This window comes from Plodia interpunctella, chromosome 15 (genome assembly GCF_027563975.2).
Source record: "Plodia interpunctella isolate USDA-ARS_2022_Savannah chromosome 15, ilPloInte3.2, whole genome shotgun sequence".
Lineage (NCBI taxonomy): Eukaryota > Metazoa > Arthropoda > Insecta > Lepidoptera > Pyralidae > Plodia > Plodia interpunctella.
Genome location: NC_071308.1, coordinates 4,894,038 through 4,916,180, shown reverse-complemented (window position 1 = coordinate 4,916,180; position 22,143 = coordinate 4,894,038). Strand labels below are relative to the sequence as shown.

At 37.6% G+C, this 22,143-nt stretch overlaps 2 protein-coding genes across 12 annotated transcripts in view; one reads left to right on the top strand and one right to left on the bottom strand.

Moving 5' to 3' along the window:
- Positions 1-14,183, top strand: part of Rbcn-3A (Rabconnectin-3A) — a 46,971-nt gene extending 32,788 nt beyond the window's left edge. For 6 of the 10 annotated variants that reach the window (XM_053755688.2, XM_053755685.2, XM_053755683.2 and 3 more), the window contains 21 exons: positions 142-372; positions 594-826; positions 1,380-1,552; positions 2,848-2,945; positions 3,101-3,345; positions 3,511-3,705; positions 4,080-4,201; positions 4,531-4,670; positions 5,124-5,286; positions 5,485-5,587; positions 6,073-6,246; positions 6,448-6,629; positions 6,937-7,045; positions 8,915-8,998; positions 9,512-9,572; positions 9,984-10,228; positions 10,759-10,828; positions 10,908-10,982; positions 11,316-11,533; positions 11,648-11,753; positions 11,927-14,183. In XM_053755688.2, coding sequence (XP_053611663.1) covers positions 142-372; positions 594-826; positions 1,380-1,552; positions 2,848-2,945; positions 3,101-3,345; positions 3,511-3,705; positions 4,080-4,201; positions 4,531-4,670; positions 5,124-5,286; positions 5,485-5,587; positions 6,073-6,246; positions 6,448-6,629; positions 6,937-7,045; positions 8,915-8,998; positions 9,512-9,572; positions 9,984-10,228; positions 10,759-10,828; positions 10,908-10,982; positions 11,316-11,533; positions 11,648-11,753; positions 11,927-12,027 — 3,128 coding nt within the window. In that variant the 3' untranslated portion in view covers positions 12,028-14,183. Of the gene's footprint in view, positions 1-141; positions 373-593; positions 827-1,379; positions 1,553-2,847; positions 2,946-3,100; positions 3,346-3,510; positions 3,706-4,079; positions 4,202-4,530; positions 4,671-5,123; positions 5,287-5,484; positions 5,588-6,072; positions 6,247-6,447; positions 6,630-6,936; positions 7,046-7,974; positions 8,029-8,914; positions 8,999-9,511; positions 9,573-9,983; positions 10,229-10,758; positions 10,829-10,907; positions 10,983-11,315; positions 11,534-11,647; positions 11,754-11,926 lie in introns of all 10 variants that reach the window. The other 4 variants (XM_053755690.2, XM_053755684.2, XM_053755689.2 and 1 more) reach the window with 2 other exon arrangements.
- Positions 14,184-14,752: 569 nt separating this feature from the next.
- IleRS (Isoleucyl-tRNA synthetase) lies at positions 14,753-22,059 on the bottom strand. Of its 2 annotated transcripts, none has more exons than XM_053755731.2 (4): positions 21,933-22,059; positions 19,679-19,784; positions 18,869-19,070; positions 14,753-18,100 (listed from the first exon to the last, which is right to left on the bottom strand). In XM_053755731.2, exons 3-4 carry the CDS (start codon positions 18,963-18,965, stop codon positions 14,916-14,918), a joined length of 3,282 nt encoding a protein of 1,093 aa, XP_053611706.1. In that variant the 5' UTR covers positions 18,966-19,070; positions 19,679-19,784; positions 21,933-22,059; the 3' UTR covers positions 14,753-14,915. The 2 variants fall into 2 exon arrangements, with proteins under 2 accessions (XP_053611706.1, XP_053611705.1); XM_053755730.2 differs by lacking the exon at positions 21,933-22,059 and adding an exon at positions 19,937-20,135.
- Positions 22,060-22,143: the final 84 nt, after the last annotated feature.

The window sequence follows — 22,143 nt, the reverse complement described above, 5'->3', positions numbered from 1 at the left end:
GGTTTCCATTGATGAGCTGTCAGTTTGACTCTACATGATAAATAGGTCTTTAGTTTAAAGAAAAAAAAAATTGTCAAAACATGAGTACATATAAATTGATGTTAAAATAAATTATACCTACATTAACTTTTTGTTTTGTAGGTGGCCATCTTCGTTACCAATTATACATCTGGTTGGAGCGCGAGGTAGAAGCCTTACGTCGTCTGTGCGGGTACAGCGCGGGCGCGGCGGGCGGCGGCGAGCTGATCTGCGCAGACGCAGAGCCGCCGCCGCTGCCCGACAGACCGACGCTGCACCAGCTGCTCATTAGAGAGAAGGCAGACTTCGAGGCGAAGGTGCAGAGAGCTGTCAGGCGTAAGAAGTGGCTCAAAGGTAATTATTGTTGTTGACTTATTCTAACTCATTCCTTTTTAGTTTTTAGAACAAAATAAGGATTAGTTGGTCCTAGTCCCAAAAATTTCATGACTCCTAAAGGGATGAAATAACAGCCGCGAAAACAAACGGGATATCATATCATCATCCGCCTACCCTTATCACACTTTATGGGCGTATTCGTTACAGCTTTTTGTTAAATTAAAATATTTTGTTTCTAGCTAACGAGACGCTCCTCCGAACCTTACTCTCGTACTGTTCACTCCACGGCGCTGGCGGTGGAGGGCTGGCCTCAGTTCGGATGGAACTAGTGCTGTTGTTACAAGAGCTGGGTCAAGACAAGCAACACCAACAGTTGCTGTCGCCACTCCCCTTCCCCACAACTCTGCCGTTGCTGGCGGCTGCTGTGGCTACCAATAATACCGTGGTTGCTGATCCTGTTAGACATTTGCAGGTATGTTACACATAAAGATATATGCAAAACAAATTATCTAATTTCAGCACGCTAAATCGTTAAATGTTGACATTCAACTTGAAATTACACACCGACAATTTATTTGCAGAGTCACTGAAAAGTTTAGCAAAATCCACTGTCAATTTAAACCGATTTCACCAAATTGGGGTACAAATTTGGTGAAATCAACAGACAGACAAAAATTAGACAAAAATTGAATGTTCAAGTGAATTTGCTCGCTTATATTTTACACTGGCAAAGTCCAGTGCAAAAGTTGCCATAATTGACCGCACGAGCGAAGCGAACGAGTTCTACAAATCAACTTGGGGCAAAAATATATTTTTTGTATATATATGTATGCAAGTTTGTAACGCGATAACTTTTGAGCCGTCGAGGTCTGATTTTGATGAATTTAAAAGGTATGTAGGGTGTGTCAATAGATATTTTAAGTTCGAGGGGCATCATTGAAACATTCATAAAAACTCATGAAAATGTTCTCGCGAGGTCTAAGTTCGCGGCGATCAACTAGTATTAATGCCGTATTGTATTGCAGTCGGTGGCGCACGACATGTTGGGCACGATCGGCGAGTTGGGCATCCCCGGCGGCTCAGCCACGCGGCTGCTGCACACGCTGCGGGAGCTGGCGGTCGCGCTGTCGGCCTGCATCTACCAGAGTCTGTGCGACTCCGACACCTTCAGCTTGAAGCACACGCATCATCACGACGGGTGAGTCACTTTAAATTTTAACAGTGGCGTAGCATATGCAATTGTTGCCCGGGATCAAATCGTAAATTGACGAAATTGATGATTTACATGTTGGAATTGTTAATGACTAGCGCACGGGTAAAATAATAAAAAAAGCCTTGTTTCTCTTGAACGTTTCGTTTGTAAAGTAGTGAGTTTATTCATCACAAACAAAAAAATACAAATCTCTTTATAATATTAGTGTATATGAAAGTAGCGGCAAATAGTTATTTCAACTATGTAAAACAAAATTGTTGTCTTCATGAAAATATCATAAAGTTGGCACAGTAGATACAAAAGGGGCAAATGTGGCGTTCATCTAATGGAGACCCTGTCCGCAACTTCGCCTTCGGCCTCTCGCTACGCATTTCCTTCTTTCCTTCCTTCCTTCCCTCGAGGACTGTTTTCCGCAGTTAGGCCTCTTGTCTGGGCTCTTTCTACGTGCGGAATCTGAGCCGCTGATCATTCCAGCCAGCCCAGCTCCTTCAGGAAGCGGAGCACCGCCGATGGTGGATGAACGGCAGGCTTCGCTCATGGTCCCTGGATTTCCCAGGAACTCTTGTCTTGTTGATGCAATGCCACGACATTTCAGGAGGAGGTGGCTTGCAGTTTCCTCAGCCTCCATGCATGCTCTGCATAGTGGGCTGTCTGTAAGACCTAGGGTGAAAAGGTGTTTGTTTAGTGCACAATGACCAGTAATGATGCCAACCATGATGCGTAGATACCTTCTTGGTAGTGAGATCAGACATCTTGAGTAACGACTGTCCTAGTCAGGTAGTGCTTCCCTGGCTTGTCGACATGTCTCCAGGGTCTGCCATAATTGGGTTTGTTCTTCACTTATGCGTGAGCGGATCCAGGAACGAACCTGTGCGAAAGGGATCGGAGCCATCGGCAGAGGGCCCACAGGGGGGCAGCTAGACCCCCTTCTCGTAAGCTCGTCTGCTGCATCGTTGCCCAGCGAATTGCTGTAACCTTTAATCCATTGGAGGGTGACTGAGTTATACTTACAGAGGTTTTTCAAGGATTCGTGACAGTCCAATATGAGTGCGGAGTCCACGTAGACTCGACGCAGGGCGTGTAGGACGGCCGCACTGTCGGACAGTATTATGATAGACATATCTATTACCTTTTTCCTGGTAATTTCCATTGTTGCGTGGCTAAGCCACTAATTAAACAAAACAATTGTAAATTAAAATGTTGAAATCCAAATTTTATTTTTCTGACGTGACATGCGTTGGAAGGTACTTTTATTAAATTACTTTGTTTTTTTTTTTCAGTATCATAGCAGAGACTCCAGGCACAAGCCATTTACTTGCACGAAGACGTCATTCCACTGAAGAATTAGTAGTTACCACACCTCCGAATAAATGGCCGGGTATGTACAATAAGGCTTTAGAGTAAGACAATATCTGTTATAGGGAAATCTGTTCGATATCTCTCCGCTTAATCAACTCATTGCTCTTTTCAAATCTTTTACTTGATACCCATATTCAACTTTATAACAATAACATAATGGCAATTTTCGAACAGGAGTATCGGCATTGCGCGGGCTCGCCGTCCGCGCGGCTGAGGAAGAAGACGCACCAAGACTAGCTGTCCTGTTAGCCGAAGCGTTCTGTGCTGTGTATTTAGCTTTACTTGGCTGGGCATTGGCAGCGAGGGACGCGCATTTACTGTACAGGTTGGCCGCCCACGAGCCGGAACAAAGAGCCCATGCTAAGTTGTTTGGTGGTGGAGTGAGGAGATTATTGACTACCGCACCAGCGCCTCCACAGGTAAAATTGTAGCTCAGCACCATCACAGATAATATTCTTGTCGTTGTCTTGGTATCTCCAGACTTAGAAATGATTTCAGGCCTTTCTATCAGTTATCTATTTCACATCCTTCAGTCTATATATTTAAATGAATTGTGTGAATTTATTAATTTAATTTTTCCACAGCCCAAGCTAGTAGAACGAACTGAAGGCACATCAGTGTGGTCGTCGCTTCGTGAGAAAAGGGCTTTGCTCAACATGCGTCTACTCGGTCTCGGCCCCACGGCCCCGCACAATAAGAACATACAGGAAGGAAGGCCCACGTACCGCGAACAGTTCGTGCCGCCGCTGTGCAGTATATTGACTTATTTGCTTACCAAGGTTTGTGTTCCATTATTAAACTATCATTTCATAAGTATACCTGTTTCACAGCTTGCTAATAAATTATATAAAATATCGAACAGATAACGTTAAAAAATTATGTTTCACAAGTGTTGGATAGGATTGGTCAATAATTTCAATCAGATTTGTCCAGGAGATATTTTATCAATCACATTACAATATGGTTTGTCAGAAAGTGGTGAACCAGGCCCTTAGTCTACTTAGTTATAATGTACTTGTTGATTGACATCTTGATGAAAAATCTATGTGAAGTTCAGTGCGCCTGCGGTTTGGAAGTCGACAACAGACTTAGTCCTAAGTTGAATAAAGAATTTTTAATTAAACACTTGAAATATATATATTTTGTTTTGTAGCCGTCAGCGGAGCAAGACCCGGAGAACTACGACTACGATTCAGCGGAGTCTGGCGGCGAAGATGCAGAGGAGAGCGGCAGCGACGCCGACGACGACGACATATTCGATACCAACCCTACAAAGTATGGCCTCTTTTATCTATCTTCTCTCTCCCTTTTTCTCTCTTTTGGGTCTCTGTCTGCTCTGAACAATGTGAATCTATCTGGTATAAGGTTTTATTCAAATCCTAGTATTATCAACTATTATTGATGACACACATAATGCATCTCTAAGTCCTGGCTATGTCTTCTCCAGCCATAAAGCGTCGGAGCCCAGACTTAGGTTCAGGGTTGAAATATAGAATTCTATATTTTTAGTCCGGTTTAAAACCAGTGAATGCAATAAGATCTCGACAATGAAAGCTTATGTCTAAAATGATTTGTAAAAATAAACTTATACATCGTAATTTCAGGAAAGAGAAACGCAAGTTCGTAAACCTGGAGCATTCGGACCCTGACTCATATTCGTGGTTCGTGATGCGAGTAGCTGTACTCCGGTTAGCGCAGCACAAGTTGCAGCATTTCTTACAGCTCTGCGGCATCGAGATGTCCGGTATGTTGTATGGATATTTATTTAAATGTGTAGTTGTTCTCCTAAATGCTAGTTGTTTGTACCTGTGAGAAATATAATTTAATTTAAAATATGACTTGAAAAAGTACCTATCTGTATTAACAAAGCCAAGGTTTAATAACTTCCAAAAGCCCTTTTAAACTTACTTGCATCCATGGTTCCGCCCGCGCCAAAAAGTAGTTTATGTCACTCTTTTTTACTAGGTAAACATCGTGAAGGACATTTATCTGTCCTTCACTTTTTATATGAACAAACAACAAACACCATTTCTCTTTTATGATATTAAAATCACGACTTGCCCACCTTCACACCAATGTTGTGATGGGGAAATAAACTTCCCAGCATGTTAGTTCTTCTGAACTAAAACTCTGAAAACCTTCCCAGTCTTCCATAGTATGTAGTCTGGATTTACTAATGAATAATGTTTAATATCAGAACTGGCAACGACGAGCCCAACAGTACATGGAGCATTGAGACGCGTGGATCAATGGCAGCAGCAGCTGTATGAAACTCTGGAGGCCCGCGCTCCGCCCCCCGACTACATCGCCGGCTGCTTCCCCGACCAGCAGACGCAGGGCCCGCCCATCAACAAGTACAAGTACGTACAGATACAGTCTCTCTCTCTCACTCACTTCGCACAGTAGTAGTCGGCATCCCTAAAGACAAAACATACAGTTATACATTTCAAATTGAAATTATATGCGCTATAGGCGGCCGTTTCGCTACTATCTTATTTAAAGTTTTTTTTTATTGGCGACATGTGTTTTGTTTAGTTGATTATATTGACACATTTCAGATGCCTGCTGGAGAAGCATAATACGCCGTTCAACTCGTGTCTATACAGCGCAGCGCCCGCCCGCCGGCTGTGGAGTTACCTCGTGCGCCAGGAAGCTGTTCAGGTGAATATCCGGATAGTTTCACATCTTTGTACGTTGTTAGGTTAAATATAAAGAAGAAATATATTCAGAATCGAATATTATTAATTCATCCTAGTGTGGCGAGTAGTGATTGTTGCTTGACACTAATGTATATATACGTGTACGAAATAAATATATTTTATTTCTTTCACTTAATATAGTGGTAACTATTATATTTAGTCCTAGACCTTAATTATGTAAATATGAAAAACATGTCGTATAACATATCGAGTAAATAAATACATACCGACATGTAGCGGGATTATTATTTTACATACACGTGAAAGTTATAAGTCATACCTTCGGAACCGTAATATTGTTGGGTAAAGTAGTATTTAGACTTTTCGTGGTACATTTATTTGTAAAGACTAGCCGTAGCCCGCGGCTGCGCTCGCAATAAAAAGCTACCTATGTCACTCTATGCTATGGTTATTAAATTGTGTTAATAAAGGAGATGCAATTCGCAGGAGCTGTTCATCCGCGCGGTGTTCTCCCGCAAGCGCGCGGGCGCGGGCGCGGGCGCGGGCGCGAGCGAGCCGCGCGCGGACGCGGGTGCGCGCGCGCGCGGCGACGAGCTGCGCAGTCCCGTGCGCATCATACACAAGGAGCAGGACTCCATCGCCGCCTTCTGTCTCAACCGGGTCAGTGTCTACAGTGTCGCCCACTTGGTTTACGTATATTGTAATTATTGAGTCGAAATTTCAAACTAACCAAGTATTTTTCTCAGAGTATGTTCGACTTTCAAACACTTTTTATATCTAACATATTTTTACAGGTTCCGATATTTCATTTCGTAAATCGTTATTTGAATGATGCAAATTTCTGAATGAGTGTTATTTCAGGTGGGCGGCGGTTTACTAGCAGTGGCGACCGCCAGAGAAGTCCAAGAGATGGACGTGTCTCTGTTACTCCGCGGTGGGGTCAGCTGGTCCGAGGACGAGTGCGACGTGGACCTCATGGGGCTCACCACCGACCCCACCACCTTGCCCGACACCGGCTTCCTCATCATACAGCACCAGGACAAGTAATACATTTATGGTTTAAAGAATTTATTCTCTCAAAGAAATTACATTTTATGTATTAAGAACTTAAAGCTAATGTTATTACATTTAAGGTAATATTAATGTGAGCACTCGACACAAAATAAAAAAACGGACACTCGTAGTTAACTATTAAAGGAAGTAGGCTTTTGTCACTAGCTAATCATCTATGCACGTCTATGTAAAACAATTTGAGCCGATTTGGTAAATCCACTTGGATATCGTAAACTATTATGCGCATGTTTCAAATCATAAATTATCAAAATATTAAAGTTTTATTTGATTTCACAGGCCCAGCAATGGTTCCGTCCCAGGGACCGGTAACAGTTCTCCGCTGAACCCCAACGCTCCGCAAATACCAGTTGGCATGGCGAGCCAAACTGGCCGCGGCGCTAGTGTCGTAAGTATTACGTACAAATTGGTTTTATGTCAAACATTATTGAAAAATGTATAGGAACATTATTAAAAAATATTGGGAATTATTAAAAAATAATGGGCATGTGGTTTACACAAGGGAATTATTTGTTATTATAAGTCTAGAATATCTATATAATATTTCTAATATTATTTATATTCGGGTAATTTTATTTATTTTTACAGGTATTGTATATATGTATTATAATTATATTTATAGTTATGAATACCATGTGACTAACATTAAACTCCAATTTATAATATCATGATGGTTGAATAATACTGTTGTAACTAATTTTAAAACTCTGCCAAACTAAAAATTATTATTTTTTATAATACTATAGTAAAATTGAAAATATGTGAAAAGTTACTACTTTCACTTACATAAGTTTGGTCTAATGATATTTTGATAATCATTAAAACTCTACTCCATTTGTTTCGGTATTTAAGTGGTTAAATTTGGGAACATAATATTGACCTCCATTTTAAATGAAATACACCATTTAAAAATCAATATATTTGCACATTACAAATTAATTGTCATAAATTATTGACATAATATGTGATGTGCATTGTGCAATGGTGTATTCTTTAACATAAAGACATAAACTGTATATTTTTAGAGTACCTAAACACCTACTATACCTACCTATTTAGAGTACCTAAGTACCTAAAAAATAATAAAAATACCTAAACAAACGGGTAAAATAATAATCCATAACAAATTCGGATGATAAGGGGGTTTAAAGCCTGCTCCACTCTATCGGCACATATTTTGCGATACTCTGACGGTTTCGTCGTACATTGCTGGTTTTGCTTTGAGGTAAAAAAAAGCTCACATAAATACTACGCAATGTACACTGAGTTCGCCGATAGTGCGGAGGAGCAATAATACTACAACGAATACGTCCACAGCTGGAGCGGCGAGCAAGTTTGGTACCGACCGGGCACGAAGCGTGTATTGTCACAGTACGTCGACTTAACTAATGCACTAACTTCGCCACTCTACGAATAACTTCATTGGGAAATTGGTTTTCGATCAGCGTTCATGGTTGCGTTCTGAAATAATTATTGTGTTAAATATTGAAGTTTACTCGGACAGTTGTTGTAGGATAAGTAATATGCCTAATCGCTCTCCGGCTTTTTACACCACAAAAATCAACAAACACTCTTTCATATTTGTTATATTAATATATGGATATAGAAGTACACTACTACATTTAATACAGGAACCACATATTTAAAATTTTCAAGACATTTGTTATTTGTCTGTGAATGAATAAATAAATTTATTTGCAGACAGACTGCAGAAATACATAATACACAAAATTATGTCTAGATTCAACTTAAGTGTGTTAATTGGCATGCAAATGTGTATGCAAACTTTTATCTTTTACTTATTGGTCAGAAAATATAACTTATGAAATATTGTTTTACTTCTCTAACTGCACCATGCAGCATTTATCGTAGACCTATGACTTTCTCATGAAGATCGCGGATTAAAATCGTGCACGCTATTATCGCATTTAGAATACATGTAATAGAGTCCACGATTGACTGCGAACATTCGTAGAGTAACAACCGGGCCACTAATGGTGTGTGGGTATTGTGTACTTGTCTCGTGTTTACGTTTGCCGCCTCGCAGCGCTTAGCTCGCGCTTCTATATATCTCTTTCTTACAATTTTTTTTCCGGAAAGTTCTTAAAGAAATGTTAGGCTTGGAATAAGTCTAAGGTTTGAACTAATAGGCACGAGATAATCCATTTCACTATAAAACATTTCTCATCTGTGGTGTACGTATGACAGCGAATGTGTGCGTGTGTGAGTGCGCGACATAACTGAGTGTTGGTCGCAGGTGAAGGGCCTGCAGTTCCCGGGTTGCCACGACCCGAAATACTGTCGCCTGGTGCTGCACCGCTCGAAGCTTCTCATGAAACCGGTCAGTGACATCCCTAGAACACCCCCCCGCCCACCTCACTCCTCAGATATTTCGCACACCCTGTTTATTTTCAGCTCGATGTACACCTTTATTTGATTTTGTAGTCTTCTTATTTTTATTATCGTTTTTGTTTCTGTTCGAGCCACCCTTCATTCACCAGGCGTATTTTGGTGTACCAATTTTGGTTTCTCTCTCTCTCTCTTTTCTCGGATATTGATTTCTTCTTTCTCACTCCTATTGGAAGTTTTTTTTCATATCACGATTTGTTTATTCATGTAGCAATGAATATTTTAGTTGTTGTCGTTATGTTTTCATTGGAACTTTTCGATTTATATTTTATATATTACGCTATTTTTGTGACCTAGATGCTATTCTGTATATTGTCTGTGTGTTGATTTCTATTATGTGGAGCATGAATTTTGTCCTCGTTCAGTTTCTCATCGTGTTTGTTATATTTTTATTATGTTTTATTTTCTTGATTCAATATTTTCTTATGGAATTTACTTTGTATAGGTACTGAAGCACAAAATCGACAATATAAAACGAATGGCAGCACATCCTTCTCAACCATTATGTGAGTTTAAAATTGAACATTTCTTACATTAAAGCGTGTCGAACTTATATTTATTTACATATTTTTAGCTTATTTACAACATAACAGACAATACTCTCTCGGAATAACATATTGACGGACACTCTTATTCTTAAAAAGTTAAATTTTATTTAAACATATTATGTTCCTCTCTCACATTACAATATTTGTCACTGATAGATATATAGACGACATGTATCTAAAAATTAGATATAGCTTTTTATATATAGCCTGCTTATAAAAGAGTAGGAAACATATTTTGTCATAACAATACCAAATAGAATGGTCAAGATTGGTATATAACCCAGTATTTCCAGCCAAAAGCCCATTTATTTTCTGCTCTTTATAGACAAATATAGAGTATAATGATTGTTAACAACAATACATAAACAGATTTGACGGGTGGCGCTGATGGTTCCGTGCAACTTTGGGAATGGGGTCACGGGTCGTGCGTGTGGTCTCCTCGCGCGCCCGGTGCGTTCGCCAAAGTGACGCGCGTGCGCTTCTCCGACTACGGCAACAAGTTCGCGGCGGCCGACGCGGACGGCAACCTGGCCATGTGGCAGCTGCACCCCGCGGCGCACGCGCAGCTCGCGCAGGTCGGCGGCCAGCCGCACGCCTCACCGCGACCCTTCTTTGTGAGTTACCTAAAATAACTATTGCACAAAAACATCTTGCTCGATTTCGGCGACACTCATTCCATCACTCCCGTGAAAATTTCGAGTGAAAAAGTACCCTATGTGTTATTCTAGGTTATATTCTACCCGTGTACCAAATTTCATAAGAATCCGTCCAGTAGATTTTGCCTACACACATGCATTCTCACAAACTTTCGCATTTATAATATTGGTACGATAATAATGTTTACTATTTAGCGCAAATACGTTCGTGCTATTCTAAGGTAGCGTGACAGATTGATAAGTGTGTGTTACAAGTTGTCATTTTACAAAATAAATGTATTCTGAAGAATACAACGGCCCAGTGAACCCTGAAGTGTTCACTGGGCCGTTCAAAGTTGTGTCTCAAAGTGATGACACCACATTGGTAAATAGCAAAGTTGTGAATGTCATAGCCCTTCGCCGGGTTAAATAAGCAACTTGTACCACGATAGAGCCATTAATAAGCATAATTTCATACAAGTCAAAATTTGATTGTTTTCGTTTTTCAGACGCACCAGTGTCACAGCAAAGGAATTAGTGATTTTGTTTTCCTTGGGTCGTGCAGTTTAGTGGCTACAGGTACGCAATATTCGACGGAGTGTCTAATGATAATATTTGTGAATTATACATAATATAAGTCTATATTTTATATTTTCAGCGGGTCACAGTTCGGAGAGTAAAAATGTTGCCATATGGGATACGTTGATGCCGATTAAGAAGGCATTGGTGGTTTGTGAGTATTTTTCTTTATTTGATTTTTGGTTCCTACTCTTTGAATATTGTATTCTAAACTCCTGAAACCACAAAAAATAAATGTCCGCATTGATTCGTATAGCCAAGACCGTATGTTCCTACTAAATGTTATCTTAATTGCCCTAATAGATTTCGAGATTTTGTGATGAGAATTGAGAACATGTCAATGGTAATTTATTTTTTATGAAGCATTTATTTAGATACGACTGTTTGTTATACAAAAACAATAAATGAATGATTTTTTTTATCTGTTATATAGTTTTGTATGTATAGAGTTTTTACAATGTGCGAATGAATGTTGTTCTGTGCGCAGCGTGGACATGCCACGAGGGCGGCGCGTCGTGCGTGTCGTGGGCGGGCGGCGCGGGCGCGCTGCTGTCGTGCGGGCGGCGCGGCGACGTGCTGGTGTGGGACCTGCGCGCGCGCGCGCCGCGACACAAGCTGCACGCGCACCACGCGCCCATCAAGTGCGTCGCGCTCTCGCCCAAGGAGGACCTGTACGCGATCGGCGCCGCCGACGGGGACATCAAGGTCTGATATATACGTACTAAGATTACAATGGCTACTTTTTTATTTAACCTGTTAGCGAACCATATGGTCTGAAACCATTTCATATATACTCACGTATGCATCTTTTTTTCTCAGGTGTTCTCGATGTCAACTCACCAATTGCTTCACACGTTCGCCGGAGAACATGCGAGAAGTTCCTTCTTCAAGCATATCGGCCAGGGTGTTACACAAATACACATCGGTAAGTTTTTATAAAAAAAAATCTGTAAATATTTACTACAAAATTCACTCATGTATATTATGTCTTTCTTTATCTCAATGTATATCTGCGTAAAGCATATGTCATCTAGCAGTTTGGACCGCACTAGAACGCAGTCTTTGTGATAAATAGACGATATTAAACATGTGTTGCAGATAGCGGCGGACGATTATTCTCATGCGGTGCGGACGGCACGATGAAGGTGCGCAAGTTGCCGGAACGCGACCAGCCCGCTCTGCACCAGCCGCAATACTAAACTATAATACCAAAAATATTCATATCGATACCCTCTCCCCACCACAACACCGCTTTCGCAGCTTTATCATTCTGGCTGGTTATAAATATTTTCTTTAAAACTTTTGAAAATTTTTCCCGCTTTTGTTTTGTTTCAAAATCTAACATCTGAAATCGACGAATCCTGAGTTTGATGAAGTCTACAAAAGTGTCTTATTATGAGTTGTAAAAACATAGCCTGCTATAATATAAATAGAATCTTATATAGTAAATTAGAATGATAGCTGTAGGGGATGGGTACAAACGTGGTCGTTAATGTAGAAGGCCGGAGTCAGTGCTCCGACCGACCTTATGTCCCTTGTGATGTATTTATCATTGTTGCTATTCAAATGTTACGAGTATGATTATACGCCGTTAGACTAGTCAATGGGTAGGCGATGTTGTATCTTATATTGTATTTAAAACGTTAATGAATCTTTAGTTATTTTTATAGTGTGAAATATTCGCTATTTTTATCTTAACTCTTAGTAGATGATAATAAATAATTATTTATTCGCACTTGCTGTTAGACAATCATCGGCAGTGGCCGGCCTAAATAAAATGATATGTATACAGACGGTGTAGTAGATGATATTCTAGTGTAACTACGTACGAAGTGGAGTGTATTTAGTATTGATGAAGTGCAATAACTCTAACACGATCGCTAACTTATGAATCCGACTGCAGACGACGTCGCGCCTTTACCTAGTTTAACATTTGAAATGTTTAGCTTACGACGAGAGTTAATAATTATAGTATCTTGTTGACGCATAATAAATAATTTATCGAACATTCTATGTATACCTTGTGTAAATCTTGTTGGCTTACGTGTATAATGTTTAATCACAATAACTTCTCGTCTTATATCTGCATGTTAATAAATATAATCGAAATCGCACACGTCGTTCTACTAGATCTAAGTAATTTATATTATTGTGATGTATTCGAGATTATTATTGAGTTTCAGAAGCCTATGAGCATTATCTTGAGCAATAATGTTGTTTATTGTAAAGTTCAGTTGCTAGCAGTATTATGTACACGATTGAATTCGTTAGTCCACGATCATATTCAAAGTTATAATTATTGTAGGACTCAGATTAATTAATGTGCTTGTGATAAAATTGATGGCAACATAACTTGCCATTATATTCCAATAACTAAATTATGTTACTTTATTCGGTATTTTTCTAGTAATATTGTTCTAGCACTCCTGCACCTGTATTATTTGCATCGTTTATTATTAACTCGTTACTATAAATTATAAACTAAGTTTCAATCACTGTGGCTTATTAATATGCAATATACTAGCATAAAATTAACCTGTATTTTAATTATTTCGCCCATAGCACAGTACCTAATATCGACCGTATGTGTGAGGGTGGTAGATATTATATTATGTTAATGTTTGTTATAGAGGAACTAGTAGTACTACTACTAGTATAGCACTCAAATAAAATTATATCAATGCTACTATTACATTATATTTTTCATTCATCGAGCATTACACTTTACACTATGCATGTAAATAAATGTGTATTTTCAAAAGACATTGGTTTCGTTGTTTTGGTTTGACTATATGTATTGTTAAGTTAATGTTGTTTTAAATCACTAAAGTTATAGTTTCCTATATGGAATCTACGTAATACGAAATGACGTAACGTTACCAAAACATTTGGGCTTTATAAGTAAAATTCGCATCATTTGACAAAAACATGGAAATCACATGTGAATCTGCCATTTGCTAAAAAAGTTCCACATTTTTCCACTTTATCTCGCAAGAAACTTGCACTTAAAAGGGTTTAGCTTCAATTCTTAAGAAATATACGTTTATTTATTATATTACAGAACATTTATTATATTGTATGTATTTGAGAGATTTTCTTTTTCTGTTGCCAATTTGGTATTCAAGGTGTAGTTTTAAAAATATATCACGTTTTTGTAATAATTTATTTTTCTTGAGTTTATTATAATTAATACACGGAGTATAGTAGAACAACAATATGCTAATGTATAGTAGAACAACAAAATGCACACTGCACATGTTATCATAATTCAATTGTCCATAATGTTTATATTAAATGCTTATTTTGTTTTATTTATGGAGGAAAGATTTAAAATAAAGGTTAACACAGTAATAAATGTTTTATTTCTTAAAAAATACAAATGTGAAGTTTGGCCGAAAAGAGGTTATTAAACGTGAAAGGATCACGACCTAGGAGTATACCTGTAATTGTCACGGGATTAGGCGCATTGTCATTTAACACAGTACTTTTTCACTATGTTTCTATTAATAAGCCTTTGATCAAATAGTCATCAAATCAAAAATTTGTCAACTACCAATTGCCGCCAAAATAATATAAAAACCCAAGAAATGTTATTCTCCAATTTAAAAAAAACGAGCTATGGGTGCTGTTTTCATTTTTTTAATAAGGCGTCCGAGCGGCCGGTAACAAGTAAATAAACTCTTGCATGACAGCAGTAAGACTTATTTTATAATTAAAAATAAGTTATGTATGTTTTATTTTTGAATTTTTTAAGTGGCTACATTGTTGCATGATTATTTATCATCGAAATATATATTTTTTACATTTGTACCTTTATATTTACATTTTTTTTATTCATAAGAAGTGTTTCTAATTTATATTACCACCACTGCAACTCAGTGTTGTATTACCTGTTGTAGTACCTTTCGAAAGTAAAACAAAATATTAAAACCAAACATTTATTATTTGTTTCACATTATACAATACATTTATAGAAGCAACAATAAATAAGTTCTGGTAAAAAAAAAACAGATAAGTTACTTTGTAAGTATCAAACTACTTTCTCACATGAAATAAATAATGCTCATTGAAAAGTAAGACAATTTCTTTAGAGATCGCTTATTTTAATACCTAGAGAACCAGAAACAAATTGAATTGCCTTTTCCTTGTTTAGAGTCTCCCTTCCAATTGGATTCTCTAAGAATAAAGTAGCCGATTTATTTCCGTTAGATACATTAACAAATTTGCAAAAAGGGCTAGCTTGCCCTTCACATTTCTGTGGTGTCGATAAGGACACCACTACAGTCTTAGTGTTCAAGCTTTTAATATTTTCGACTTCCTTTCCATCGCACCACAAAGTGTATTTAATTCCATAAAGACCAAATAAAACATTTACTTCCTGGTAAAGTTTTTCTACACTTATATCTTTATCATTCTTATCTTTAAGTAATAAACTGGCTTTATTGCCAGTGACTCCAAAGCGTGGACTGATATCTTGTAACACAACATTGGCCCACGGTTTTACAGGAAGTTCTAATTCTTTCCTCCATGTTATCACTAACTTTAATTGAGAGCCTTTCAATTCTTGAGTTTCCTCAATTATAACTGGTTTTGATGACGCCATTTCTTCGATTAGTATCAATGGAGCCTTGACAGTACTTTCAATGAATTCTCGATGCAAATTTAATATACGCAGGATATCACTAGATTTGTTAACAGAGTAATAAACATTTACTTCGTCTGTTGGTACTAAGTGAGCCTTCTTTCTCAGTTTCTGAACTCTATTGATAATTTCCCTTGCGAATCCTTCATCCAACATGTCTTGGTCGGGAGTAACGTTCAGCAAAACAAGTACATCGTTATCACTGTGGGCCTCGTACTGGTCATTCCCAGTTGCTTGGAATATGAATCTTATTTCAGAAACATCGATGCGTTGACCTACCAATTCTACGTAGCCATCGGCGACAATCTTTTCACATTGTTCGTTATTAAGTTCTTTTAAAGCTTGAGTCACTGCCTTGAACTCTCCCTTCAGTCGAATGCCAAGCAGCTTGTGATCGGGTTCAGCGCGTAATTTGATTCCATACTTTTCTTTGTCGCTGGTGACTTGGATCTTCTTAACGTTCATTTCTTCCAAGACGTATTTCTCCAGAGACTTGACGTCATCTAAATATGTTTTGTCACGATGAATGACAATCATCTCTGGCAATGGATATTTAATAGGTATTGTTTTACGATCTCTCAAAACCCTGCCTAATTCAATTACCGATTGCATTCTCTGTACGGCTCTCTCTATGTTGGTATCGACGAGTTCCATCTTAGGCTCTGGAATCATATTGTAGTGGACACTGTCCAGGGAGTCTCCCGGCAGTAGTTGCCGCAGGACCTTGTACATCTGCTCGGTCAGGTAGGGAGTGAATGGTGCCATTACTCTCGCCATATCGAACAAAACACCAAACAATGTGTCCAAAGCGACCTGGCAGTCTTTTACTCCATTGTCTCCCTTTAGCCTTTTCCTATTCATTCTTACATACCAGTTCGTAAGATGATCTATAAACTTGGTTAGTCTTGGCACTACTGTGTACAACCTATATGCAGCCATTTCTTTTTTCACAAAATTGATAAGAGATTGAGTAAAAGACGTTATCCACTTATCCATAACATTTTCTCTTATAGCCTTCTCATTAAATTTGTACTCGATTTTATCTTCTTGGATTATCCTCTCTACGTTCTGCATAAGAAATCTGAATGCGTTATACCAAGGAAGGAAAACGTCCTTGATAACGTCTCTTACTCCTTCCTCTTTAAAACGAAGGTTTTCCGCCTTCACGACAGGTGAATTTACGAGATATAACCTCAGAGCATCGGCACCATATTTATTGACTATTTCCATAGGATCTGGATAATTTTTCTTTCGCTTAGACATTTTTTGGCCATCTGATGCTAGAATCAGACCATTGGCAATCAAATTTTTAAATGGTGGCCTATTAAAAAGCGCTGTGGATAGCACAATCAAAGTATAAAACCAACCTCTAGTTTGATCAATACCTTCTGCAATGAAATTAGCTGGGAAAATGTCTTCAAATTCTTTTTTGTTTTCAAATGGATAATGTGACTGAGCATAAGGCATGGAGCCAGACTCGAACCAACAATCAAATACTTCAGGAACTCGCCTCAGAGGCGGGTGACCAGGCCGCGAGGACGGTATTTCCAAGTGATCAATGTTTTCTCTGTGCAAATCGTTGATTTCTTTCCCAGTCAAAGCTTGTAATTCAGCGATGCTGCCAACACAAATTATTTCTTGCTTATCACTAGACATCCAGAGTGGAATAGGTGTGCCCCAATAGCGATTTCGACTTATGGCCCAGTCACGAGCCTCCTTCAGCCAGTTTCCAAATCTTTTTTCCTTAACATATTCTGGAACCCAGTATGTGGCTTCACTGGATTTCAACAAATCTTGACTCATTTGCTCCACTCTAACGAACCAGGAAGGTACAGCCTTATAAATAAGGGGTGTTTCGGACCGCCAACAATATGGATAACTATGCTTTTCTTGTCCCACCTGTACCAGTCTGTTACGAGCTTTTAAATTTGCAATTATATTTTTATCAGCATCTTTCACATATTGATTGAGGAAATCCTTCACTGGCTCTGTGAATTTACCGCTGGCGTCGACAGGGCATATTATATCTTGGTCTCTCGTTATGATTCCAGCTGCAAGACAAACCCTAAAATCGTCTTCACCAAAGTATGGTGCCTGATGTACCACACCCGTACCAGAATCTTCAGTAACATAACCATCAGTTAACACTCTAAATGCATTTGGGCACTGCTTAACAAAGTAATCAAATATTGGCGTATATTTTGTACCCTTTAGTTTCTCACCAAGAAACTTTTCAACTATTTCAAAATCATCAACATTCTTGAAAATTACCGGAAAACGCGACTCTTGCAAGACATAGCAATTACCAGTAGATTTTTCCTTTACTTTTAAGTACGTCAATTTTGGGTTAACACAAAGAGAAAGATTGCTAGGCAATGTCCAAGGTGTTGTTGTCCAAGCCAGAAGGGAATATCCCTCAGTAGTAGGGAAGGACACCACAACTGTGGGATCAACTACCACTTTATAATTCTGCCCAGATTCAAAGTTGGATAGTGGAGTAGAACATGCTGTTGAATAGGGCATTACTTTGACTCCTTGGTAAACTAAACCTTTATTATAAAGTTCTTTGAATACCCACCAGATGGACTCCATAAATGAAGGATAGAGAGTCTTATAGTCATTTTTAAAATCTGCAACAAAAAGTATATGTTTACTAACTAAATAACTATGATTAATATGAAAAGCATTAATCCATAAATATTTGTTATTTTATCAATTATTAGTCTTATTCCCAATAATAAAAACATATCAAGTGTAAAGATAAAATTTTACTGACTAAGATAAAGAGATTCAACAAAATAGACTATTTCATTACAAGTCTCATCATATACTTTTTTCTAAATATCAAAAACAATTAACTTTATCACTTTATATTTAATTTCTAGAATTCTTATTGCTTTTCCTTTAATCTACAAGCAATGAACAATATTTTATATGTTTTTCAAGTAGTTTTGTTTAGGCTCAGTAGTTTCGTTTAGGTGTAGTATCAGGGGGAAAGGAATGGTTAATTTTTGTTTTTTGTCATGAATAATCAAAACTGTTACTGGTTTGCAAAACTTTTTGTCTTCAATTCTTAATTTACCCTGTGAAAATTACCCTTATTTGAAAAATATATTTACTGACTTTGGACATCTGTGTTTGGGTTATAGGATTACAGCAACTTACAAAATTTTACCTGATTTGGTCCTGTAGATTCAGAGCAAATTGTGACAGATGGATAGACAGACACACAAGTGATATAAGCCATAATTTTAATTTCTTTGTGCAGAACCCAAAAGAGTAAAGAGAGAAATAATAGGGTTTTGTACTTTAAATGTACTTTAAATTTATAATAGTATAAAATCCCATTTTTTATGTTGTAAAATACCCTACGCTGCAATAGTCTTTTGAGCTCTTACCTATCCAACGTCCCATTCGAGTGATGATGGTCTCCCATTCATTAGCATACTTCATAACTATTTTTCGGCACTCAGCATTGTACTTATCAATACCCATTTTCTCAACATCCTCAGGGCCTTTGATGCCCAGTGTTTTGTCTATTTCAAATTCAACTGGCAATCCATGGCAGTCCCAACCAAACCTCCTTTCTACATGGTAACCCTAAAAATTTAATATCAATTGCAACAGTACCAAGATAAATTCATATTAACTATAAATTAAAATAAATATTAAAGGAATCTTTGGTCAATCAAAATCTTCAATGGTATGGGCATGTTATGAGAAGGGTGGAGAATGACAATGTAAAACAAGTTATGAAACTTTGTAGTAAGAGAAGTAGAGAAAGACTGTAAAAGAGATGAACAGAGTGAATTTGGCAAGATATGGTAAAGAGAAATGCAATGTCCAGCCGCAGGGTCCATAGCGCCAATTTTCTAACAAAACAAACAAGTTAGGAAAACCGCCCGTCCGCTGCGCCTATTATTGTTATTTGTTTACTTCATATTGCGCTGTGCTGTCCTACGTCTTTCTTTAGTGATCACTTCCCCTCCCCACAGGCATACGTGAGGATGTTATCCATTCAGTTCGGAAAACATGTTTTTATTATTTGTCTAACATAATTGTTAGGCCACGCCTAATCGGTTAGTAAAACATGTTTTTTTTGTTAACTAACACGAAAACACGGCGCTGCGGACCTGGCTTAACAGATCGGTTAATATCAGACATTTGAATTCGAAACAGATTAAAAAATAATGTAGTAAATAGTGTACCTGTTGATGGGCATATCGAGTCACCACATCCTTTATAGTTCCTGCAAGTATATGTCCATAGTGAGGTAAACCAGTGGCGAAAGGTGGGCCGTCATAAAATGAGTACCTGGAATAAGGGAGATATAGAGATATTGTCGGTATATAGCAGCCGAAATAAAGTTTGTCTCTTTGTTGTGGTATTTATAATGTCAAATTTAAGGCAGGATTGCATCACCTGAACTTACAATCCACCACCCATATTGAACCGCATAACCTCACCTGGGTTTATTTTTCGATTGCTTTAAACAACTTTGAAAAGCATCAATTTCTTTCCAGAACTGTAAAATCTTTTCCTCCTCTTTAGGAAAATCTATGTTTTCAGGAACTCTATCTACTTTACTCGACATTTCGTTAATTTTATTTTTCTAACATCTGAATAAAACTCTCCTCCACGACGACAGATGACAATATGAACATGACAGCTGCAGACGTGCCGAATTGCTTGTGAAAACATTTTGACATTGACATATAATACCCACGCCACCTGTGTAGGGCACCCTCGCACCGTACCGTGCCACGTTGCAGGAACGTATTGATTGCTAATGACGTATAACTAGCCAAAATACTGTTCGTATTCACAATAAGTAGGTAAATTATTGACGATAATGTGATGTATTTTCATAATTTTCGGAATTAAGCGCTAAAATTATAAAATCGTTATTTCAAGCTTTATGGGTAGAAAGGAAGAAATGCATGGATTTGACGGCCATAACGTGAGGTATGTTTGGGTAGGTAGGCATCTGTGCCGTGCGTGCATGCGATGATGCAAATGCATACTAATACCGATCCCATGGATTTAGTAAGTACTTCGACGGAGAATACGCACATTTATCCCGCCAGAGAACAACACTGTATGTTAGGTACACAAAAGATTTGCCGCCTTTTGCTGTCGATTATAACGTTTATTTTAGAGCACTTTATTAATCCTTTCATTATGTAAGCATTAGTTTGTGAAAAACTAACATAGTGTTATTATTTTCAGCATAATCCACGAAATCCTTTCTTTTTGCTTTAAACTCGCACCACGATTGCTTAAAAGGTATTTTTGGTCGGAAATCTGCAACAGTAATGAAAATTAGCAATGTTTGTGTACCTTTGTTGTATCAATAACGCCATCTGCACTGAGCTTTGCGTAATATGCCCCATGACCCACCCATACTCCGTTAATTTAGGGGTTGAATTAGGGGGAATGTACTGTCTTTAATTAAATCATATTTATCAGATCGTAGACAATTTACCGAAATATCTAAATTTAATTTTAAAACTAAAACTGAACAACGTTATTTATCTAAGGAACGTTCAGTAATATAAGGTGTTCCACAAGTTAGCGTTCTTGGGCCCCTTCTTTTTATAATTTATATAAACGATCTTCCTAATACGACGAAGCACAATATGATATTATTTGCTGATGATAGTACAGTAACAAAAAAATCTTTAAAAAACTTTAAAAACCTTTAACAAATCTTTAAAAATTGGATATTAATTCAACTTTAACTTCGATGATAATAACTTGAAGATAAAACTTGATAAAACTAACATAATGCATTTTAGTCAAAGACCGCAAAATAGAGAAAGTTTTAAAGTCGAATATTAAGGTCAAATTTTGAATGAAGTTGCGTCAACTAAATTTCTAATAGATTCAAAATTAAACTGGAAAGATCATATATATGTAATGTGCAAAAGACTTTGTAGTTCCGCGTATGTTTTTTTAAGTTATCAAATGAATTAAACACGAAATCCCTTCTTATATCATATAGCCTTCTTATCGCATATCACGGTTTAGTTGAATCAGTTCTTAGATACGGAATAATTTTCTGGGGAAATTCTACAGACAAGGATTTAGCCTTAAAAATGCAAAAACGTTGTATTCGCGCAATGTTTGGTTTACAAAGTATTGATAGTTGTCAGCCGCTTTTTGAACAACATAAAATTCTAACACTTCCTTCACTTTATATATTTGAGGTTGCATTATTTGTTAAATGTAGACTCATTTATAGACTATGTTTACACCCTTCTAAAACGGCATTACTCAGTAAAAGTATTGTATGTATGGCACCTAAAATTTATTACAAAATTCAACAACAAATTAAAGATCAGAATTTAAATTTATTTAAAAAGCACCTCAGGTCCTTGCTGATTGATAATTGTTATTATAATTTGAACGATTTTTTTAATGATAGATTCAGATAAAAATTTAGTTAATTTAGTTACTTACTTTTATTTATTAGATTTCATTTTATGGTATGATAGCAAGCTCTTCTATTAAATTTACATATACGTAGACGATGAAACATGTAGGATTAAGCTTTTCTTTTAACACCACATTGTAAAAAAAATGTAAACTCATGTTTTTGCAAATAAATAATCTTTGTCGTAGTAGGTACTTATTAAATCCATGTACCCACTGTACCCACCTGATACCATAG

Coding starts and splice junctions, on each gene's coding strand:
- IleRS (XM_053755730.2), bottom strand. CDS start 20,064: ATGTCGAGTAAAGTAGATAGAGTTCCTGAAAACATAGATTTTCCTAAA. Junction 19,785..19,936: donor CAATCGAAAAATAAACCCAG/GTGAGGTTATGC, acceptor CCCTTATTCCAG/GTACTCATTTTATGACGGCC. Junction 19,071..19,678: donor CTCGATATGCCCATCAACAG/GTACACTATTTA, acceptor TTAAATTTTTAG/GGTTACCATGTAGAAAGGAG.